This window comes from Amaranthus tricolor, chromosome 12 (assembly GCF_026212465.1).
Source record: "Amaranthus tricolor cultivar Red isolate AtriRed21 chromosome 12, ASM2621246v1, whole genome shotgun sequence".
In the NCBI taxonomy this organism is placed as follows: domain Eukaryota; kingdom Viridiplantae; phylum Streptophyta; class Magnoliopsida; order Caryophyllales; family Amaranthaceae; genus Amaranthus; species Amaranthus tricolor.
Window position 1 is genome coordinate 7501 of NC_080058.1, and position 21177 is coordinate 28677.

General features: G+C 36.9%; 1 protein-coding gene and 1 pseudogene across 3 annotated transcripts in view; both read left to right on the forward strand.

Annotated features, from left to right (window-relative positions):
- Nucleotides 1-20900, forward strand: part of LOC130796861 (pentatricopeptide repeat-containing protein At1g34160) — a 20924-nt gene extending 24 nt beyond the window's left edge. Inside the window, exons 1-4 of one of the 3 annotated variants that reach the window (XM_057659276.1) lie at nt 1-1923; nt 4230-4367; nt 4946-5041; nt 20481-20900. The exon at nt 1-1923 is cut by the window's left edge and continues 24 nt beyond it. In XM_057659276.1, coding sequence (XP_057515259.1) covers nt 25-1770 — 1746 coding nt within the window. In that variant the 5' untranslated portion in view covers nt 1-24 and the 3' untranslated portion in view covers nt 1771-1923; nt 4230-4367; nt 4946-5041; nt 20481-20900. Of the gene's footprint in view, nt 1924-4225; nt 4368-4945; nt 5042-5152; nt 5209-20480 lie in introns of those variants that run through there. The other 2 variants (XM_057659278.1, XM_057659277.1) reach the window with 2 other exon arrangements.
- Nucleotides 4316-9005, forward strand: LOC130797100 (uncharacterized; annotated as a pseudogene).
- Nucleotides 20901-21177: the final 277 nt, after the last annotated feature.

The window sequence follows — 21177 nt, forward strand, 5'->3', positions numbered from 1 at the left end:
AAACACCGCCGCAAACTCTACCGCATGATCCCCAAACCCACCACTACCATCATCAACAATGCACTGAAAAAATGCAAATCTCTATCCCACATCAAACAAATCCATTCTCACTTGATTTCCTCTGGTCTCTTCCAATATTCTTTTTTCTCCCGCACCAAACTCCTCGAACTCACATCGATCTCCTCATATGGTGACATCTCTTACGCTTCTGTCATCTTCAATTACATCGACTACCCATCAACCTACGATTGGAATTCCATCATTCGAGGCCATGCCCAGACCTCATCCCCTCAAATCGCTCTTACCCATTTCATCTCCATGTTACGGGGTTCACAGAAACCCGACGCTGTCACGTACTCTTTTACCCTGAAGGCATGCGCACGTGCATTAGGGAATATTGAGGCGCATTTGATTCATTCGATGGTTATTCGATCTGGATTTTATCTGGATTTACTTTTGCAGACAACTTTGATGGATGCGTATTGTAAAGTTGGGGAATTTGAGGATGCAAAGAACGTGTTCGATGAAATGCCTAAGAGGGATGTTGCGTGTTGGAATGCTTTAATTTGTGGGTTGGCTCAAGGGCGCTTTCCTGATGAAGCATTGGAGTTGTTTGATAGGATGCGTAGGATGGGGTTGAAAGCGAATGATGTGACTGTGCTTGGTGCTCTTTCGGCGTGTTCCCAATTGGGGGCTTTGAAGGAAGGGGACAAAGTGTGGTGTTATATTAAGGAGGAGAAGTTAGATATTGATGATACAGTTTGCAATGCGGTGATTGATATGTATAGTAAATGCGGGTTTGTGGATAAAGCATATAATGTGTTTAGGAATATGAGATGCAAGAAGAGTATAATTACATGGAATACAATGGTTATGGGGTTTGCAATGCATGGTCACGGGGAAGAAGCAATTGAGCTTCTTAAGGAAATGGAGTATGTTGGGGTATGCCCTGATGCAATAACTTATCTCGGGGTATTGTGTGCTTGCAACCATGCAGGGTTGATTAACGAGGGGTTTGCAGTATTTAGATCGATGGAAGGCAAAGGGATTGTTCAAAATGTGAAGCATTATGGTACTGTGATCGATTTGTTGGGAAGGGCAGGAAGGATTAAAGAAGCTTATGAAATCGTAAATTTGATGCCAATGATGCCTGATGTTGTTGTTTGGCAAACATTGTTAGGTGCTTGCAATACTTATGGAAATGTGGACTTGGCCGAAATTGTATCACAAAAACTTGTTGAAATGGGGTCTGATAGTTGTGGAGATTTTGTGCTCTTATCTAATGTGTATGCTAAACATAAGAGGTGGAATGATGTAGGGCGAGTTAGGGACGCTATGAAAATGAGGTATGTGAAAAAGGTTCCCGGATTTAGCTACACTGAAGTTAATGGCGTTTTGCACAAGTTTATTAATGGTGATCAGAGTCACCCAAGTTGGAAAGAGATCTACGCAAAGCTAGATGAAATCATGTACAGGATTAAGGAACATGGATATGTTCCCGAGACTAGATTTGTATTGCATGACATAGGAGAAGAGGATAAAGAGTATGTGTTATCTTATCATAGTGAGAAAATGGTTGTGGCTTTTGGGTTACTGAAAACAAGTCAGGAAACTCCAATTCAAGTTATCAAAAACCTCCGAATATGTGTTGATTGCCACACTCTAATTAAGCTTGTGTCGAAGGTTTATAATCGTGAAATCATAGTTAGGGATCGAGCTCGCTTTCATAGGTTCAAGGATGGAACTTGTTCATGTAAGGATTATTGGTAAGACGGTAACGCAAGTGGAGGAATTGACTCATGCTAGATGGAGGGAGGGTCTTTGAGAACTGTTTTGGTGTTGTTATTAGATCAAGTACTCTATTTTCCTCTAATATCTGCAATTTTCCGTCAAGACTCAAGACTTCTCTCAGAGGCAGTTCAGGTAATGCTGCAAGCTCTATTAATATGTATCTATGATTTACGGTTTTTCTTCCTTTTCTTAAAACATTTCAAACCACATCATAATGCGATTCTGAATGTAGCACAGAATCTAGAGCTGATTCACCTAGTCAAAGAAGTGGTCTGTACTAAGGCAAAGTCTAACATAGACTTAGTGCTTACTAATTTTATTGTGCTCCCCAGTAAATTCATGTCTTTGGTAAAGCTCAAAATCAAAGTATTTAATGTGGTTGAGTTGCAAAATTGTAGGTCCTTAGTTTCTGCTTGTTAACTCAAAAGTGAATAAGTCTAATATAGACCTAGTGCACACTATAAATTCACTTCTTCACTTGCCTACACTCTTTATCACTCCACTAACCCACACTTCCTAACCCATACTTGGTACCCCAGAGCATTTAGTTCTTGATGACGAACACACTTAATACCTTTGATAGTGTTTGATGAGAATACTTATGTTACGAAATTAAGAGGATAATCATCAGTACCATTTTGACATCTTATTTTTCTTGGATTAAGTAAATCAAGAACAGTTAATGATGTTAGCATTTCGAGCAATGATAAGAGAAGTTGAACTTGATGTACAACTCTGTTACATGATTCTTTATTTTACTTCATATACCCGATCCTCGAGATTTAGACATGGGTATAATACCCAACCGCTTTATTTTAGAATAAAAAACATGTATTTTTTTCTCAAGATTGAGTTGAATGCTCATTTCTGCACCAACTCAAAGACAAAGTCTGTCCATGTAACATGGGTTTTCAATGAGCAAACAATTTACCTTTGACATCAATCCATCAGAAATGGCAACATATACAGTGCATACTTCCATTTAGAAAAGTATCCGACTCCTTTTCAAATTCGATAAGTGTTGGTTGATCTACATGCTTAGCTACAACAATGGCTTCAAACCTATCAATCTTTCTCGTCATTCTCTCCCTCTCAAACCAAAATCTCAATTCATTTGATTAATTTGAATAAATATGGGTAATTGTTTTTTGCCAAGTGGCTGACTAAAGTTTTGATTGTTAGGTAGTGATTGGTACTCATTTTTTTATTACTTTTGAAAGAAATATTCTAGTTTACTTGTTCCATTGATTAAGTTGGGTAGAGTGTAAATATTTTTGAAGGATGATTGTTGATTGAAAAAAAAATTAAGGCTCACAAGTACAAGATTGAAGACGATGTTTATAGCTTGAAAAGATGAAGATCAGACCAGTTAAACCATTATAATTACCCAACAAATTCATGAGCAAAATTGCAAAACAAGGGTTGTATAAATGTAGTCTTGTAGAGTTTTCTAGTTAACAATAGCAAAGTTGTTAGAATAAGGATCTTACCTAGGATCGATAAAAGGATATGATTGAAAGTGGTAGAATCAGATAGTAGGATCGTAAGATCCTACAAAGATGTTATGGTATTCTATAGGATAATTGATTATCAGTCATATTTTTTGAGTTTAGTTCATCCTTAAAGTTTTGAGCAAATAAGATTTATTTGACTCTATCTTTCAATTCATTAAAAGCAATACTTTTAATAATCATTAATGAACTTCGAAGGCGTAAGTACATGAATTTTCATAATTGTAATGACGATATAATGTGACTTAGATTTATATGTAATTAAAAGCTAGAATTTAATAATTTTTTTATCATTGAGGCTACCCTTTTAGTATTGGATCGAAAGATCGTAGGATTCTAGAGCCATATAGTCATGGATTTGAATCGAGATTCTGATAACCATGGCAGTTAGGAAGTAAGTGTCAATTGCCAAGTATGAAGGTTTAAGTTTGTCAATGGTGGATTTCCATTTTCAATTTGTTGTGTAAGTGTCAAAATTGGCTTCACCAGTCTAATTCTTGTGTACATATAAATCCAATTCCAAATTTGAATTATGAGATTTGTGGCAAGTGGCAACTACAAATTTTTAATTTTTTGCTCAAAGTAAGTTATCGTGATCTGTGAGGAAAGAATGAGGAAACTGAATTTTTAAACTGAACTCTGATTTAATTTGGCTGAAAATATTCTTAAGGCTGTTAGATGATTGGACATGTGAAAAATATTGATGTACAAATGTGGATCATTGAGGGGAGAGTTATCTTTGACATTTATGTTTACCATATAACTTGCAATCTGTAGAGTGTACAATTGCTTTAACAAATAAGTACTCATGTTTCGTGACTGGATAAGAAAGGTTTAGTATGCATGTCTCTTGGTAGCTTAATTGGATTTGTTTATGGCAGTATGGCCTCAGCCCTCTGATATTTTTTGGTTACTACTTTGAGGTAGGTGTTCATAACCGAGCAAAAGTAATACAGTCGAGCACATTTAAGGCAACATATAAGATGTGGTGATTCAGAAGTTGATGGTAAAGGATGTGGGTTTACTGGATATCCATTGTGCAAGTTCTGCGAAGACCATTCTACGGTAATAGTGAACTTTACTTTCACATGTCTACTGAACATTATACATTTATACTTGCGACATATGCCAGAGGTAGGATTAGCTTTCTTAATGAAAGAAGTTTTCCTACTGTTCTCAGTTTAAGTGAAACTACATGTGTCTAATTGTATCAATTGCAAGCAGTATTATATGAATACTTCAAGGACTATAGTGACTTAGAGGTTAGGTACATGTAATAAGTTTCAAGTTCTACTTTGTTTTTGTTCTTGAATTACAATTAAAAATGTGTCCTTTTAGAACCAGTTTTGTGAAGCTCATTTTCTTTGCGAGGATGAAACATGTCTTGAGAAGAAGTTTAAAGTTTTTTCTATAGAAGCTGACATGAAGGTTTCATCATCTTCCTCAATTTCTTTTGACAAGGAAAACCTAGGCTATAGTTGATCTTTTGTATTAAAATTGGAAGAAACGATATATGGATTGTAAAATATTATGTAGACGAACCGGAGGCTAGGATGCAAATGTTTTTTTTGATTCCAAATATATTCTTTCATTACAATAATATCACTGAAGCCTGAGGCTGATTTTCTTTACTGAAATCACAGCAACTGGTTCATGCATTCTTTGGTTCTTTTAAGAGGCATAGTGCCTTGGAGCATGGTGGGAAAATGTCTCGATGTAAACGTAAAACTGCTTTGCAGGTATCACTGAAATTGCTTTTTTGATATTCATATGCCTGGTTTATTGTAGTTTGATCACAAATTATACTTTTGTAAATGGTCTTGTTAATATTTATTGAGTAAACTCTATAGGACCTGGTCTCTTGCTTATCTGAATATCAACTCCAGAAAGACATAGAACTTCAGAACATGATGGTGTGTTGTATATTTTTTTTCTTTTCTATTTTCTTTGGTAGAAGTTTCATATGCTCTGCAAATGAATTCTGATTCATGTGTTTTAAAATATAAACTAGATAGAGTTTATGAATTATTTAAATAAAAAATTAGTAATCTTATATGTGTAATTAAGTTATTATATGACTCTTAACTTTTTAAGTATATTGAAACTATAAATTGATTTGTTTTAAAAACTGTAAAAGTATTACTATTACATTGAGATACATATTATTAATATATTACTATATAAAACATAATCATAAAATTATGCACTAAATAATATAGATTGTAAGTACTTACATAAAATAATAGTAGAAAATTTCTACACATAAAAGATAATATAAAAATAATTTAAATGTTCAATGTCTTTGAAAAACCTTAAATTAAGTTTTAAGGCTAAAGAACATTTTTTTTACTCTAATAATTAACATATAACTAATTCAAGTATTTATGTATTATAAACTTGTCAAACATAGGTGATAAAATTATCATTTGAAATTTATTTCACCGATCATCATCATCATCTTACCCAGTGTATCCCGACCATAGAAAACTATGGTCAGGGTCTGGGGAGGGAAGGATGGCGGCAACTCATACCCATAAAGGAGAGCGTGACCAAAGAGTTCCCCGACTCGAGAAAGAATAAGAGAGGTTTTTGCAACGTCTAGGGTCGAGTGAGGCTGAAGGTAACTTCGCATGCTTGCATCGTATCGCCCAAGCGTGACCCTTAAACATAAAATGAAGGTAAATACAATGCAAATATAAATAAAATAAAGTAAAAATAACAATTAAAAAAGAAAACAACAATAATAATAATAGAACGAGTAAAAGCCATAGAACAAGAACACCGACTAGAATAATTAATGTGTAATCTATTTAATTTGTGCAGTTTTTTTTTAATATAGCCATGTAAGTAATATATAGGATTATCTATGAAAAACTTTCAAAATTATTTTCTTTTCTTAATTTATTACAAATTTATTTTAATAAAAATTAATAATTTACATAAATAATTAATATGTTATTCGATAATTATCCATTGTAATTAAAAGATATTACATATTTTCGATGATTGTATATGGTAAAAAATTAGTTAATAAGGTAACAGTCTTAAAATCTTTTGTAACTAATCAATTAAACAAATCTAACAGATGATATTACATGATAGGCTAAAAAATATTTTTCGAATAAGAAAATAAAAAAGAGCGGAAAATTTTTTTAATGTAAATTCGACATGTGTTGTAATCGTTTCTTCATTAGTATATTGTATAGATGGTCTAACTTGAGTCTTGACATATATATATATATATGTTTGTGTGTGTGTGTGTGCGTGTGTGTGTGTATATATATGTGTGTGAGTATATATATATATATATATATATATATATATATATATGTATGTATGTATATATATATATATATATATGTATGTATGTATGTATATATATATATATATATATATATATATATATATATGTATGTATATATATATGTATGTATATATATATATACATATATATGTGTGTGTGTTCAAAAGTATTCGGTTTTAAAAATCGGATAATTTACGTGGTTAAACCAAATCCTGATAATCGGACTGGGTACCCGGTTTAAATACCGGGTATTCCGGTCGTATACGAAACGCTCTTTATGAAAATTCGGATACCCGGTATCAGGTTTGTAATTTTTTTTTAGGTATCCGAAAAAGCGGGTACCCGGATCCGGATCGACCTGGTATCCGGTTTTGAACACCCCTATATATATATCCTCCAGCTACATACTTGCTTTCATCTCCGGGAAAGGGGGGAGGAAGTTCGTCATTTTAAAGTTTTTTTTCCTTTTCCAGGCATTTCTAACCGTCAGTTCTCTTTAGCTTGTTTAGCTAGTGGTGACATAACCAACTCCACTTTATTGCTTCATCAGTTATGCAAGAGATTTATGGTCATAGGACAACTGATGAAGTTTATTGATGAGTGGTTCTGCTTTTCCTCCGCTTCTTAGATCATCAAAAATACGGCGCTGCAAGTTTATAAAGAAGTCAGAGGAAATTGGTGTCAGTTACACTCTAGTGAGAAATTCTTCGCATCTTGGGTTATTAATTCAGGACTTTATTGCATTCTAGTCCATCTATTTCACCTCAAATCAGATCATTGTCTGTTGGTCACTCCACATCATTTAGCTCCAAGATCCCTTTTCATCTGCTAACTCCATTGTCTGGTAGCATTGCTTCTGCTAGTTCTGTAAACTTGTGGTCTAAATGTGTTGAAGATGTGGACTCTTCTTCATCAACTTCTAATCTCATTGATGAAGAATCTATATGCCCTTTAGCATCTAACACACAGAAAGGAGAAGACAGTCAGGCTGCTAACAAGTCCTTTGTTGAGAAAATACGTGCTTTCCTTGAATTTGGCAAGGACAAATATACCGTCTTCAAATAATCTCACAAGAATATCACAAGGGTGGTATTGATGCTGGAGAATATATTTCATATATCCATCAGTTTGGTCTTGCTCATCTTATTGCTAATTTGGCTAAACTTTGCCCTAATCCATAGAAGCAAATGGAACTTCTGGAAGCTCATAAGACTGGTTTGAGAGACAGTAATGAAAAAAGGCGAAGAGGAGAGTTTGGTGAAACAATTGCTAGCGAGCATTTCAAAAAAGGAAAGGAAAAGTGTGCAGATCCAGGGGGCGGGGGTGAAGGGAAAGCTTTACCAAATATCATTTTGAAAAATCTGAAGGAGCTGAAGTTGAATACAAATGGACCTCCCACATCAAAGGTGGTTGAACATTTGGCCAAAGGAAAATCCAAAACCTCAGCTGATTATAAAATGTTCGAGCTTTCATTAGCAAAGTCTCTTATTGGAGATATGGGTCATTCAAGTGGTGGTGGAGTGAACAACTCATCAGGATCACCAGCAACAAACGACAAAAAGAAAATGAAGAAACAATTGAAGTTTTTAAAGAGTCGTCTATGTGAAAGTGTAGAATCAGTGGATTTTGATCTTGAACTGCTGTGACATGGCTTCCGAATTCTGATATGATGATGGTCAGACCTAATTACTCAATTCTGGCTTCAGTTCATGGGGTTTTGCTCCATGGTGGGGACAGTTTATTGGTTACCATGAGCAATACATTACCCTCAAAGCACTAAGCTGCATTTCACGAGTATCATTTGTAGAGTAGTTTTCATGGCCTCTTGTAATCTGCATTATGGTGCACTGTGACTTGTTAGGATATGCTAATCCCTTAATGTGCATGATAAAGAATGACGTGGTTCTCATTTTTGGTGTGTATAGAGAAAATGGTTGAGGCATAAAGAAAGATCGTTTGGTGAAAATTCAAAAATCCATACAATTAGAAACGAGTTTGAGAATCATGATTATTCGGGAAATCATATAGGTAACGGTAATGGACACGATGAGGCATCCAATTGGAGGTTTAGGTAGTTGGAGTTTCCATATTTTTCTGCGACGGTCCCGATGGGTGGATAGTCAAGGCGGAAAGATGTTTCGATTTTTACCAATTATCAGAAGAAAAAGATTGAAGCGGCAGTGGATGCCAGTGGTGGGTTTAGATGGAGATGCTCTCTTATGGTTTCAATGGGAAAACAAATGGAAACCCATTATCAGTTGGAAGTTGTTGAAGAAGATGATGCTATGCCATTTTTTGGGACAAAAGGTAGAAAGTGGCTCACCGTGAAGCATGAGGGAAATGTGGAAGAATATGAAAAATTGTTCATCAATTTTCCTCGAATTTGGATGAGGAGGTAAGTGAGGAATTTCTATTGGCAAACTTCATAAGAGGATTGGAGGTCAAGATTTAGACCGAGTTTTGACTAATGGATCTGGACACCATGGAAAAGGCTCTTGAATGGGCCATGAAGATTAAAGAAAAGCTGCGACATTTGGAAGAAACAATGGACATTTTTGGCCCAATGGACTTGTAACCCAATACCCACAAAGTACTAGCAGAACCTACACCTACCAAAAAGGAGCCTAAACCCACATCAATACCCAGTTCACTCAAAACAACCCAAACCTGAATAGCCAAAGAAACAGTGGCCAAAATCGCAATCAGATTTCCCCAAGCCCTAAACTCGACAAAACAAGGAGACTTACTAATAAAAAAATTTCAAGACTGGAAATCGATGGATTGTGTTTCCGTTGTGACGAGAAATGAAGAATTGAAAATGTTTGCAAGAAAAGAGAATTAAGTGTGTTGGTTGTTGGGGAGACGGAGGTGGAAGAGGAGGATGACGCGGTCGACAGTGCGGAATTAGATGAAATGGGGGAGTTTCTGGTGAGTATATCCTTGAATTCGTTGTATTGATAATCCAAAAATCATGAAGATTGTGGGGATGATTAGAGCAACAAAAGTGGTGGTGATGATAGATCCAAGAGCAACCCATATCTTCATTGAACTAAAACTAGTTAGTCGATTAGAATTAATCGTAACTTCTACGGAAGAATTTGATGTTACATTGGGTACGATAGAAACGCAAATGGGAAGAGGGAGTTGTAGGGATGTGGAGCTTGATCTAGGAGCCTTGAGTATATGTGAAATTTTTTTGCCCTTGGAGTTAGGTCACTCAGATGTCATACTGGGGATTGGTGGCTCACCGAGTTGGGAACAATTTCCACTATTTGGAAGACACTGATGATGCAATTTAACTGGAAAGGCAACAAGGTTAGTTTGCATGGAGACCTATCCTTGGAACGTTCCCTAGTTACACTTAAATCCATAATGAAGAAGGTTGCTAATAAATCCAGCATAGGCGACCAAGACCAAGAGCCGATAGTTAAGGAAGTAGCGCCTGCAAATGTATCGGGACTTGTCATCAACAAATGATACAAAGTAGTGATAACCTCCCATACCTTCAAATCTAGATGGACTCCAATAATCTGAATGGATGTACGAGCACTGTCAAATCTTGACACTGAACTTCGACCTGTGTTTCTTTCCAAACACACAATGCTCACAAAATTGAAGGTTTAAAACCTTGACACTGGATAGAAGACCCCTCTTGGACAACAACTGCATCCCCTTCTTACCCATATGACCAAGCCGCATGTGTCAAATCTTGATCATCTCCTAGTGAGTCACTGGTGCACAAACTGCATAACTAGACAATGTAAAACCCTCAAAGACATAGAGGGTGTTCTTCTTGATACCTTTAAGTACCAACTTAGAACCCTTGTATATAGGCAAGGGTTCTAAGTTGGTACTTAAGGGTTTATGTTTTAGGGTTTAGGCATTTAATGCAAAATAGCCATAGGCATTACACATTCAAAAGATGATTCTACACATTATAATCCCATATTATATAATACTAATACTCATCGAAAAAAGCAAAATACTATTGAAGTACTACAAGTACTACTATATAAGGTGATACAACTTTTCACTCAATTCATGTTATGCTTGCTTGCCCTCGTCCCCTTCTTAAAGTAAGTGAATCTCAGTTGTGGTCCCCCTTCTTGATTCATTTCATTGGTATCCCAATTATCACCAATAGCTTTTTGACGAAACTCCCTAATGTTAATTAACTGATCAGTCGCACTCGTTACCAAAATTGGATAGAATGGACACTTCGAGTCTGCCCACTAACTCCCGAAGGACTTTCCTTATTATTCAATTAATCAAAAAGCTCCTCAATATTACAAGGGTGGCTCTATATATAGCCTAAGCCCCCAAAAGACAATTAAAATAAACACTATTTAAATCACAAATATCAAGACTAATTAATAATGAGATGTTATAATGCCCTTAAACCCTTGGACCCGAGTTATAACATTACCGACCGCCTGAAGTTCCACCTTGCCTAGAAAAAATTAGCTGGGCTTCCATCAACTAAGGTTGAGAACATCACAGGATTTGTACAATATTGAGTTATTGACCCCATCCACTTTCTTGATCAAATCTAACTTTGTGCTTCGAGAGACTTGGAAGCATAAAGTCAGTAACATAATCTAGCCTTCTTGAACGACCATACTTTTTTGGTGGCTTTGATGACTGTGAGAAGATTATTGCCATCTTCCAGAAAAAATGTATGTCCTTCCTCTTTGAAAGTTTGGACTTCACAGTATATGAGCACGCTGGAAAACCGTTTTGCTTCATCCTCACTGGGGAGTTTGTTATGCTTCAATCTAGCAAGCACAGCTTTAGCAGCATGTTGACGGAATTTTGCATGTTCAGCAGCTGATTTTAGCGATTTCAGCTTACAGATGGGCGTCTCTTTAGGGATGCGATCAAAGATAGCCATCAAAACTACTTTCAGAATCTCTTTAGAAACCCAATCCTTTGCCATTGTGCTGACGTCATCAGTGATGCCATCACCGATGTCCCTATTGCAGTCAACTCTTTCATTTCCTATTTTCTTTCCTGCTAACTCCAAAACCCTAAAAATACCCTTTCTCTCTCCTAACATTTTATCCTCCCATACTGCTTTTTTCCCATACTCCGACAGCCTGTGGCCTTTTCATGGTGAATCGTCTAACCTTTTCGTCCGATTTGGCAATTCTCTCGGCGTTGGCGACCTCTTCTTACTCCCCTTTCTCTCTCCTTTATTTACAATAATCCTAAGAATATCAACCTTTCTTTCCAATTTCTTCCACTTGCCGACCTGCCGCCGCGTTTTTCTAGTGAGCCCACCATCCTCGGCTTTCTCACCGGTCAGATTTCGGGCTACCTTAACATCGTACAACACAAATGCCTCTATCATTTTCCAATCTCTCACCTCAAAGCCCCAAACCCTAAAAATAATAGCCTTCTCCTCCCTTTTGTCGGTAAGCCGCCTCCGATTCCCAGTGAGCCGCCAAAAATTTCAGAACATGTCTGCCGTCTTCTTGTCGCCGGCGTACCACCATCGAATTCTAGGGAGCCCACAACCACAAATCCTAAAAATATTATCTTCCTCTGTCTTTAAATTCTGTCGACCTTCATCAACCTGTATATCCGAGATTCGCTTTCTCCTCTTGCGTTTCTTCCTTGGTACACGTTTCCAGTCACTTCTCCACGCGCCACTACTCGTGCCGCCCCACGTGCTGCCCCACGCGCCTTCAGCCCAAGTACTCTATTTCTTTGCCTTTTCTTTTTCCTACCTTCTTTCTCTTTTCCCTTCTTATTTTTTCCTATTTATCCCTATTGTTCCCTTTTTTTTACCTTCATCTTTTCTCGAAAGTTTTCCCAGAATATTGCTAAAAAATAAAATAATTCCCACTTTGCATTATGTGAGAAAGTATTTCCCACAATACCGTCCATGTGGAAATTTGTTTTCTTTTTTTTTTATTTTTCAGACAAAACCGCCACTTGAGATGGCGGTTTGCCTTAAGCACTAAACCGCCACATGAAATGGCGGTTTGGTCAAGGCAAACCGCCATCTCATGTGGCGGTTTGGTCCCTGGTAATATTGAACGCAACCTGCATTAAACTAGTTCTATTCCATAATAATCAATTACGAACCAACTTGATTTAAAAAAATTAATTATGAAAATAATGCGAAGATATATTACAATCATGGAAAGTCATACAAGAAGATCAAATCATATAAGAATGTACAAAGTTTGTTAAACTACAACCCCCGGCGCCCTTTTTGTTTTGCGCACCGGTGGATGATGATGGTGTGAACTCGTCAACCTCCGCAATGACATTAAGAGCAAGAGCTCGTCGTTGACTAGCACGCTGATATGTGATGATCCTTTGCGGAGGCGATGGATGTGGAGGAGAAGTGGTGATGGAAGCTGGAGGAACGAATGGCGACATAGTACCGGATGTCGATGGCGATCTAGAAGACCGACCTCGAGTAGTTGAACGCTAGCGACCTCTTGTGGACCGAGAACTGGATCCTCCAGAAGAGCTACCTCGGTGGGCTTGAACTCCGTGGAGAAGGAGTGTGGAATGTGTCATCTACCTCGCCAATGACGGGTGGAGTCGGTATGAAGTACTCATAACCCGCCTGACTCAATGCATCGGTCAACGACGCGTTAATGGAGCCTAGGGTCTGAGAACATAGCCGATACCCCACATCAACTGGCGATGTAGATGCCCCTTGAATCGTGTCATTGCATTGTATGAGCACCGATCGGATGCGCTCAGCTTGTTTGTTATCATTATATTGTTAAAAGAGTCACTTAAAACTATTACTATATGTTATGAGTGTTGAAAGAAGACTTACTGTAACGTAGATGTCGGATGGTAATGTGATCCTGGCTGCGCAAATGTGGTGTTCGTTAGGCGTAATATGGAGATACGCTTGTACCAACTCATGTACATAGCAGAGCTATGACCTGTGAAGTTATCTCCTCGAACCAATCTAGATGCTCGGTCATTCCACGCATCTACATACGATCTATGTCGTACGAGGTAGTTCTTGTCCCCAGTCCTCCTATCGATCGCATGTAGTTGAGGTTGGGTGTCATAGGCTTGCGGAATGACCTGCTCCAAACCGAATTGACGCATGACACGATCCGGGAGATGTAGCTCGACGATGTCAAAGCAAATAAGTGGACAACGCGATCTCCAAATCTCGTGGCCCGATGTACATATGTGCGGTAGAGCTTCCATCTTAGCTGCTGTGTAAGGCTGCCATGTCATCTGTAATAAAAATGAATATGCTCAGTAATATATACAATTTATTCATAACTAATACAAATAGTAAATGTTAATAACCTGCTCGTCCCGTTGTCGATCAAGTGCGTCTCTGTAGTAGACGAGAATATGTGGAGAGTGGGATCTCGAAAGATATACGCGAAGCCAGTTGCAAACAAATAAACATTGTTTAACATTTTCATGTATCATAAAATAGTGAATTTATGAATTTGAATAGTGAATTGAGTGTTGCCACCTTACTGCTAAAGGATCCATCCCGCGCCGATGCTGTGACCCTAACACCGGTTCAAAATCATCAGCGTCATTTTCCTGATCATGTTGCCCATCGGGTCGAATCGTCCGAATAATGGGCCTCCCTATATGAATGTGCTCCCATGACCATATCTGTAACAACATCAAGCAGCCACCAATGTCCTTGGCACCCTTACAAGATGCTCGACATAAGTTACGATACAGATACGCTAGGGTAGCACTTCCCCAACTGTACTCATCTACGCGCTCCAAGTCTCCCAGTAGAGGGAGATAGATCAACTGTACCGAGTCGCCGCTCTTGTCTGGAAACAAGATGCATCCAAACAGGTACAAGATGTAAGCTCACGCATGTCTATCAACCGTCACATCATCCGCGTCATCCTCCAGTGCGCTAAAATGCTCTCGAGCCAAGTCAGCTTCAATGACGATCTAACGATGATCTTCGAATGTGTGGGGTCTTGAGGGTTTTCAGGCCCCACCCCTAGTAGCTCATGAACTAATGCTGTCCAATTTCCCTCTCCATGACCTATCACTGCTTGTCTTTCAATGGGCAGTCCCATTATAACTGCCACATCTTGCAACGTGATCGTTGCCTCGCCAACTGTGAGGTGGAAGGTATGAGTCTCCGGCCTCCACCTCTCCACCAATGTAGTGATAAGAGCTCGATCGAGCTCTAAGTCCCCGCCTAACAACCTATGAATGTATCTGAAACCAGCTAGCTCGACTACCTCTAATACCCTGTCATCCACCTCCCACTGTAACGTACTCGCGTGGTAGTGCTGACGAGTAACCAATTGGGCAGTGGAGCCCTCCCACGCAGCTACGCTCCTGTGTGTCGCCTGAAGCGTAAGCACTGATGGATCAACTGGGCCCGGCATCGCCATGATCGCTGTTACATACATAAGTGTTATAAAAATCATAAATTTTATCAGACTCGACCTCATCAATTCTAAGCCAATCTTGAGATGGAGCACCATCTCTAATCGCTGCATCTAGAGCTTCTCTTCTTTCATCATCCTCTTCTGAATCAGAATCAATATGCTCATCCTCCTGATTTAAAGAGTCAACCTCGTTCGCCTTAAGCCTACTTAAGTGACTCGTGGAAAAGGTGTTCATTACACCACCACCAATGCCACGTGAATGAGTTGGAGAGGTAAACTCATCTAAGTGCTCATTAATGTAATTTGGGTTACTTAACATTTCTGTGAATGTATCATGGCGTACACTAGTACCTGATTCTGGAAGTTCCATGCTAGTCATGACTTCCCTCGCATTATCCAAATTTGCAACCAATTCAACATAAACCTCCATTGTCGTTCCAGGGGCTTGTGATGCCGCATAAGCAAAAGCACTTATGCTTTCATCATTCTTAATCGGGACTCCCAGTCACCGGGTATTTCATCTCCATTTTTAACATAAAAGAGTTGCGATCACAACCAATTACATCATAGACTTTGCTAACAAACACCTCAATAGTCGTATTTTGACGATGGATAAACATCACTGTATTTAATCCTCCATTATACCCAACATCGGATCCAGTTTAACTTACTTCCCCACCCCAATACACTATAACGGGATAATGATCCATATTCTGCAAATACAAACATGTTTTTCATGTGATTTCACATACACTTAATTGTTGATTGTGAGTAAGGGAAGTGTAAATTTGAATATAAGAATTTGTGATATTAAGGTATTAGAACACTTATTAGAAGGTTCATTTCAAATGTAAAAGGTAAAAATACCATGAATATATACTAAAACCATTAAGCTAACCCTACAAAGTAATAAACTTTCATTGAAGCATTTCATCAAACACTTTATATGCATACAAACCAAATCCTAAAATTCAACTACAAATGTGTAAAATGTAAGCTTATATCATGAAAACAAGAGAATATAACAAACAATCAACGTATTTATAACTTCAATTGAAAATAATAATGAACAAAAAAACAATTTGCATATTGAAAAAAAATTAGGGTTTTATTCATACCTTAAATGAGGTTGAAAATGGAGTAGTACACAAGGAGAAGATGGGAATGTAGTTGATTAGTTTAGTTGAATGAGAGGAATTGTAAATTTGAAGTAAATGAGAGTGAAGAATTTTTTTTTCTTACACTAATACCGGCAGCAAGAAGCAAAGAGGAGAATGAAATGCGTGAACAACTGCTCGAAGCTGCTGTGCTGTTTTGTACTGCTACAAAACCGCCACTTCAAGTGGCGGTTTACCCTTTTTTTAATTTTTTTTATTTTTTATTAAAAAAAATTAAAAATTCACAAACCGCCATTTCTTCTAGCGGTTTACTTCAGATCCCTAAACAAAACCGCCATTTGATGTAGCGGTTATATTCAAAAAATTTAAAAAAAAAATTTCTCACAACTATCCTACGTGGACGGTAATGCGGGAAATAGTTTCCCATTTCAAGCAAAGTGGGAATTAATTTTTTAATTTGCAATATTCTGGGAAAATAGTCTCTTTTCTCCTTATCTTTTTGTGTTTCCTTTTTTTCCTGTCTGTTTCTTTTTCCAAACACCCTCTCTCATTCTTTCTTTTTTTGTCTTTTTCCACTACTCTTAGGCTCCCTTCTTGGCTCTTCAATGTCTCTTCCTCATCTGTAAGTTGAACCTTACATTTATCTAGTTCTCTTACCTTCTTCTCTTTAACTTCAACCTTTATACTCTCTTCATGGACATCTTTCTTTCTTTCTTTATGAAATACAAATGCCATTAATTCATCTTTCCTTTCTTGATGTAGGATGAGGAGTGAACATCCTTTGTGACTATGTTCCGAATCAACATGTTCATCACAAATTTCACAAATTCTTTTTCCAAACTTCTCATAAATTTCATGGGTGGATGTGGGTTTGAATGATTGGATGAAACCATTTTGGACAGTCCTTTGAAGTATGTCTAAAGGAGAGATTTGAGGCCCAAAACCTTCAAGAAACTCATCAAGATCATCTTCATGACTATTTTTTGGACTTTTGCCGTCGCCAGCAATTTCCGGTCACCGGAATCGTACCGTGTTGATACCATTGTAACAGATCAGCTGGACCAGTTACCAAAATTGGATAGAATGGACACTTCGAGTCTGCCCACTAACTCCCAGAGGACTTTCTTTATTATTCAATTAATCAAAAAGCTCCTCAATTATTACAAGGGGGGCTCTATATAGCCTAAGCCCCCAAAAGACAATTAAAAATTAACACTATTCTAATTACAAAATATCAAGACTAATTAATAGTGTGATGTTGATAATGCCCTTGGACCTTTGGACCCGAGTTATAACAGTGAAGTGCTGCCTTCACTTCTTCTAAGGTCGATGAGTCTTTACCAACAACAAAAGTCTCCATCAAGGTTCTCAAAGCTAGACAGTAGAGACACAAGCAATATCAACACAACATCCGCAACATTAATTTTTACATCTATATTACCCAAGTCAAGTGAATTAGAGTAAAGTTTTTCTAGATGTTCTCTTAAGGGATACCCGACTGCATTCGGAGGCTAAACAACCGTTGTTTCAGCAATAGCCTTTTGGTTAGTGACTTAGTCATGTACAATGACTCCAACTTCAACCACAATTCTGTCGTTGTTCCCTGATCAGCAACCTCCGTGAAGATATGATCATTAAGACTTAGCAAGATGGTGGAATAAGCCTTTTCCTACATCGCTTTTAACTGCCCGTCAGTAAGTCCGTCTCCAGAAACCAATTTAGACGCTGCACTTTTTGGAATCAACGGATGCCAGATTTGCTGTTGTTTTAATAGAACCTTCATCTTAATTCGCCATAGCCAAAATTGTTCTTCCCAATAAACTTCTCAGTTGTTATTGTTGAATCTCCTACCATTCCTAAAAAAAAACTCCCCTAGGTTTAAACTTGAGCTGCAACACCCTATCATTTTATTACATCATTATTTATTTGTAATAAGGATTTTTAGAGATTTTTTTAATTTTAATAATTATTTTGAATTAGTTTATTACGATTATTTATATATGTATATGAATGTCTACATATTTATATTAAGAGTGTATTTATAATTACTCAAATAATGGTGTTCAAATTAAACTTATACTTGTAATTCAAAATTCTGCTAGCATATTGAAAGTTGTCTTAATTTGGGGCTTGTAAGTAAATGTATGATTATATAAATGGGTTAGAGCTTTGAATTAGGAAAAATAGAAAGAAAGAAAGAAATCAATAAAAGAACCCCAAAACCCTTAACTTTCTCATGCTTCCTTACCTCTCTTTCTTCTTCCTCAACATCAAGAACCAAAAAAAAAAATAAAAAATAACACCAGCAGCAGCCGTTGGCAGCAGTACCACCACCACGACGTGAGTCGCAGCAGCGCAGTCCTTCTCTTTTTTCCCCATTTTTGGTGAGCATCTCCCTCCCTTTGTAATAATATAAAATATATGAATTGTGATGTTATTTGTGTTATAATTATTGAATCTTGACAAAATTTGGTATGGGTAAGTGTTAAAATGGTGAATTAAACATGAATAAATTAGGGTTTGTATTAGGGATGGAAATAATGGTAGTATGTACTAATTTTGTGTATTTTGGTTATATTTTAGTATTCGGACAGCCTTATTGAACCTTTTAATAGGTGTTATTGTTGTTTAATGGTGGTGACATTGATGGTTAGAACTGGTTAGGGTTGTTAGTTTCTTCTAATAGTTGTTAAATGTTAATTTTATTATGTTCATGGTGATAGATATGACCATTGTTGTTGGTTTGGTGGTTAATTGTTTTCGTTGAAGAATTTGTTAATTATGGGTACATTTTTGAGGTCTAATTGCCATTGTTAGTTTACTCAATTGTTGTCCCAAGTTGTGTAATGCGGCTAAGTCATAGAAAATTAGTGTTATGAGTTATCTAAGTTACTAATTGCTTTGATTTTATTCTTTGTCACTTCAAACCTTGAGGAATGTAGCCAATGTGATTAAAAATATTAAGTTATCATGAATTGAATCATGGAAATTGAGTGTAGTACGTTACATTATACAATTTAAGCCTATATAGTCTTGTTTTGTTGCAAAAGTGTATGAATTAGATTATTTTTTTCATTCCCCTTGAACATACCTTGTTTTAGAATTGAATGGAAACTAATATTATGGTTAGATTGAATTGATGGTATAGTTCATGAGTACATGTTATGTGTATGATTAGAGTGCGTATTTATATAAGTTGTGACTTGTAAGGATGGTTGTGGGGGACTTCTTAGAGCAAGTAACTCTTAAATGAAGTCAAGTAGACTTACTAGTCTTACTTTAAACGTGCATAGGTGCCCAGTTCATAAAACAAGCTTAAGAACGTTATATTTGGTGACTGTGAAAACTTTTTATCTTGCAATTGCAATTGCAAGTATGCACAAGTAGTAACTAACTATTATATGCTATTGCTTGAAATATTATCGATAGTTGTGATTAGATGCATTGTATAAGAAGTATGAAGCACTAGCAAGTAAATTTTATATATGAATGGATTTTGATTGCGAATCTCTCGATTTGAGAATGATATAGATGCAAAGAACTAAGGTATTATTAGAAGTTGAGCACAATTCCCTTATTGATAGAATTACATTATGTTTACTTGGAATCAGAATGGTTCCTTTATATATGAATTAAAGTTTATATGTGAGTTACTGGTGGGTTTTGCAAACCCCAAGGTTCTCATTGAAAGCAAAAGTATGTTTGAGTTATCGGAGGGTCTTGCAAATCCCATGGTTCTCATTGAAAGCAAGCGTATGTTTGAGTTACCGGTGGATCTTGCAAAACCCAAGGTTCTCATTGATAGCAAGAGTATGTTTGAGTTACCGGTGGGCCTTGCAAACCCCTAGGTTCTCATTGAGTTATCGGTGGGCCTTGCAAACCCCAAGGTTCTCATTGATAGAGTTTATCTATCAGTAGAAGATTTATAGTTGAGATAGAAGTGCCCCATGGGTCTTGCGAACCCCAAGGGTTTTCTTTCATTGAAAGATTTACCTTATGGGAGTTAAGAATCCCAAGGATATACTATGATTATACTTACTTTAGGTAGACAAGCTTTTATGGTCAGACGTTGATGTCCTTAAATAAGTTAACACTACACGTGTTATCAAAGTTTATGGTTTTGAAAAGAGGAGTGTTAAGGCTTACATTCCACCTAGGAACGCATTGTTCGTGTTGGACACGAAGAAATGAGATTAAGAAGTATAAATGGATGATAAATGGTTACTAGTTGTGCTTGTTTCTTATGAAATCATATTTATATTGTTGTATAACATAATGTGATCTAGTATGTTGGCCTTATCATATTTGGTGTTAATTACTGACGTGTACTTGTTTGTGTTTATGTTTGATTGTTTTATGACTTTCAATGATTGTTTTGCTATGATAGATTGGTCTTAATCTGATGTTGAGCAGCAGGAGGATCATAGACTGGCGTATCATGTATTTGGAGCATCTTTTGCATTGCTTTGGGGGAGTGGAGTGCGAAACATAACTTGTGTTATGCAAGCGTCTTTTGATTTTGTAGTTCTTATGTCTTTTGCAAACTTTGGTTGTATATGTCTTTGATATGAGGCCTTGCGTCCTCCTTTGTATTATTTATATTTTTCGCTGCATAGGTTTATGGATTTGTTTGGTTTAAAAGTATTTTATTATTTTTAAAACAAAAGCGTCGACACCGGAATCACGATCCATGCTTGGCATGATGTTTTAGAAGCTGGCGACGAATCATACCACCATGATACATTACTTATGGCCAATATTGCCTTCTAGTTATCATTTTTATATATTATGTATGTATCATTTCATAGGTCCAACTTTTAGGGTAGTTGCTACCGAAATTTCCATTCACATTTTTAAAGTTTATTATTGTTTTATTTATTTTATTTTAATGTAACACTCAAATTTCCTCTGTCTTTTGCGATTATGGTTTTGTATAAGGGGTCGGAAACAATTGTGAGACAACGGAAGTAATAATTGAAAACCATAAAGAAATTCAATGCAAACAATAAGAAAACACTTTAAGAATTTACTTGGTTCACTATCAATGTGATCGCTACGTCCACGGGCTCTAAGATCAAAAGTTT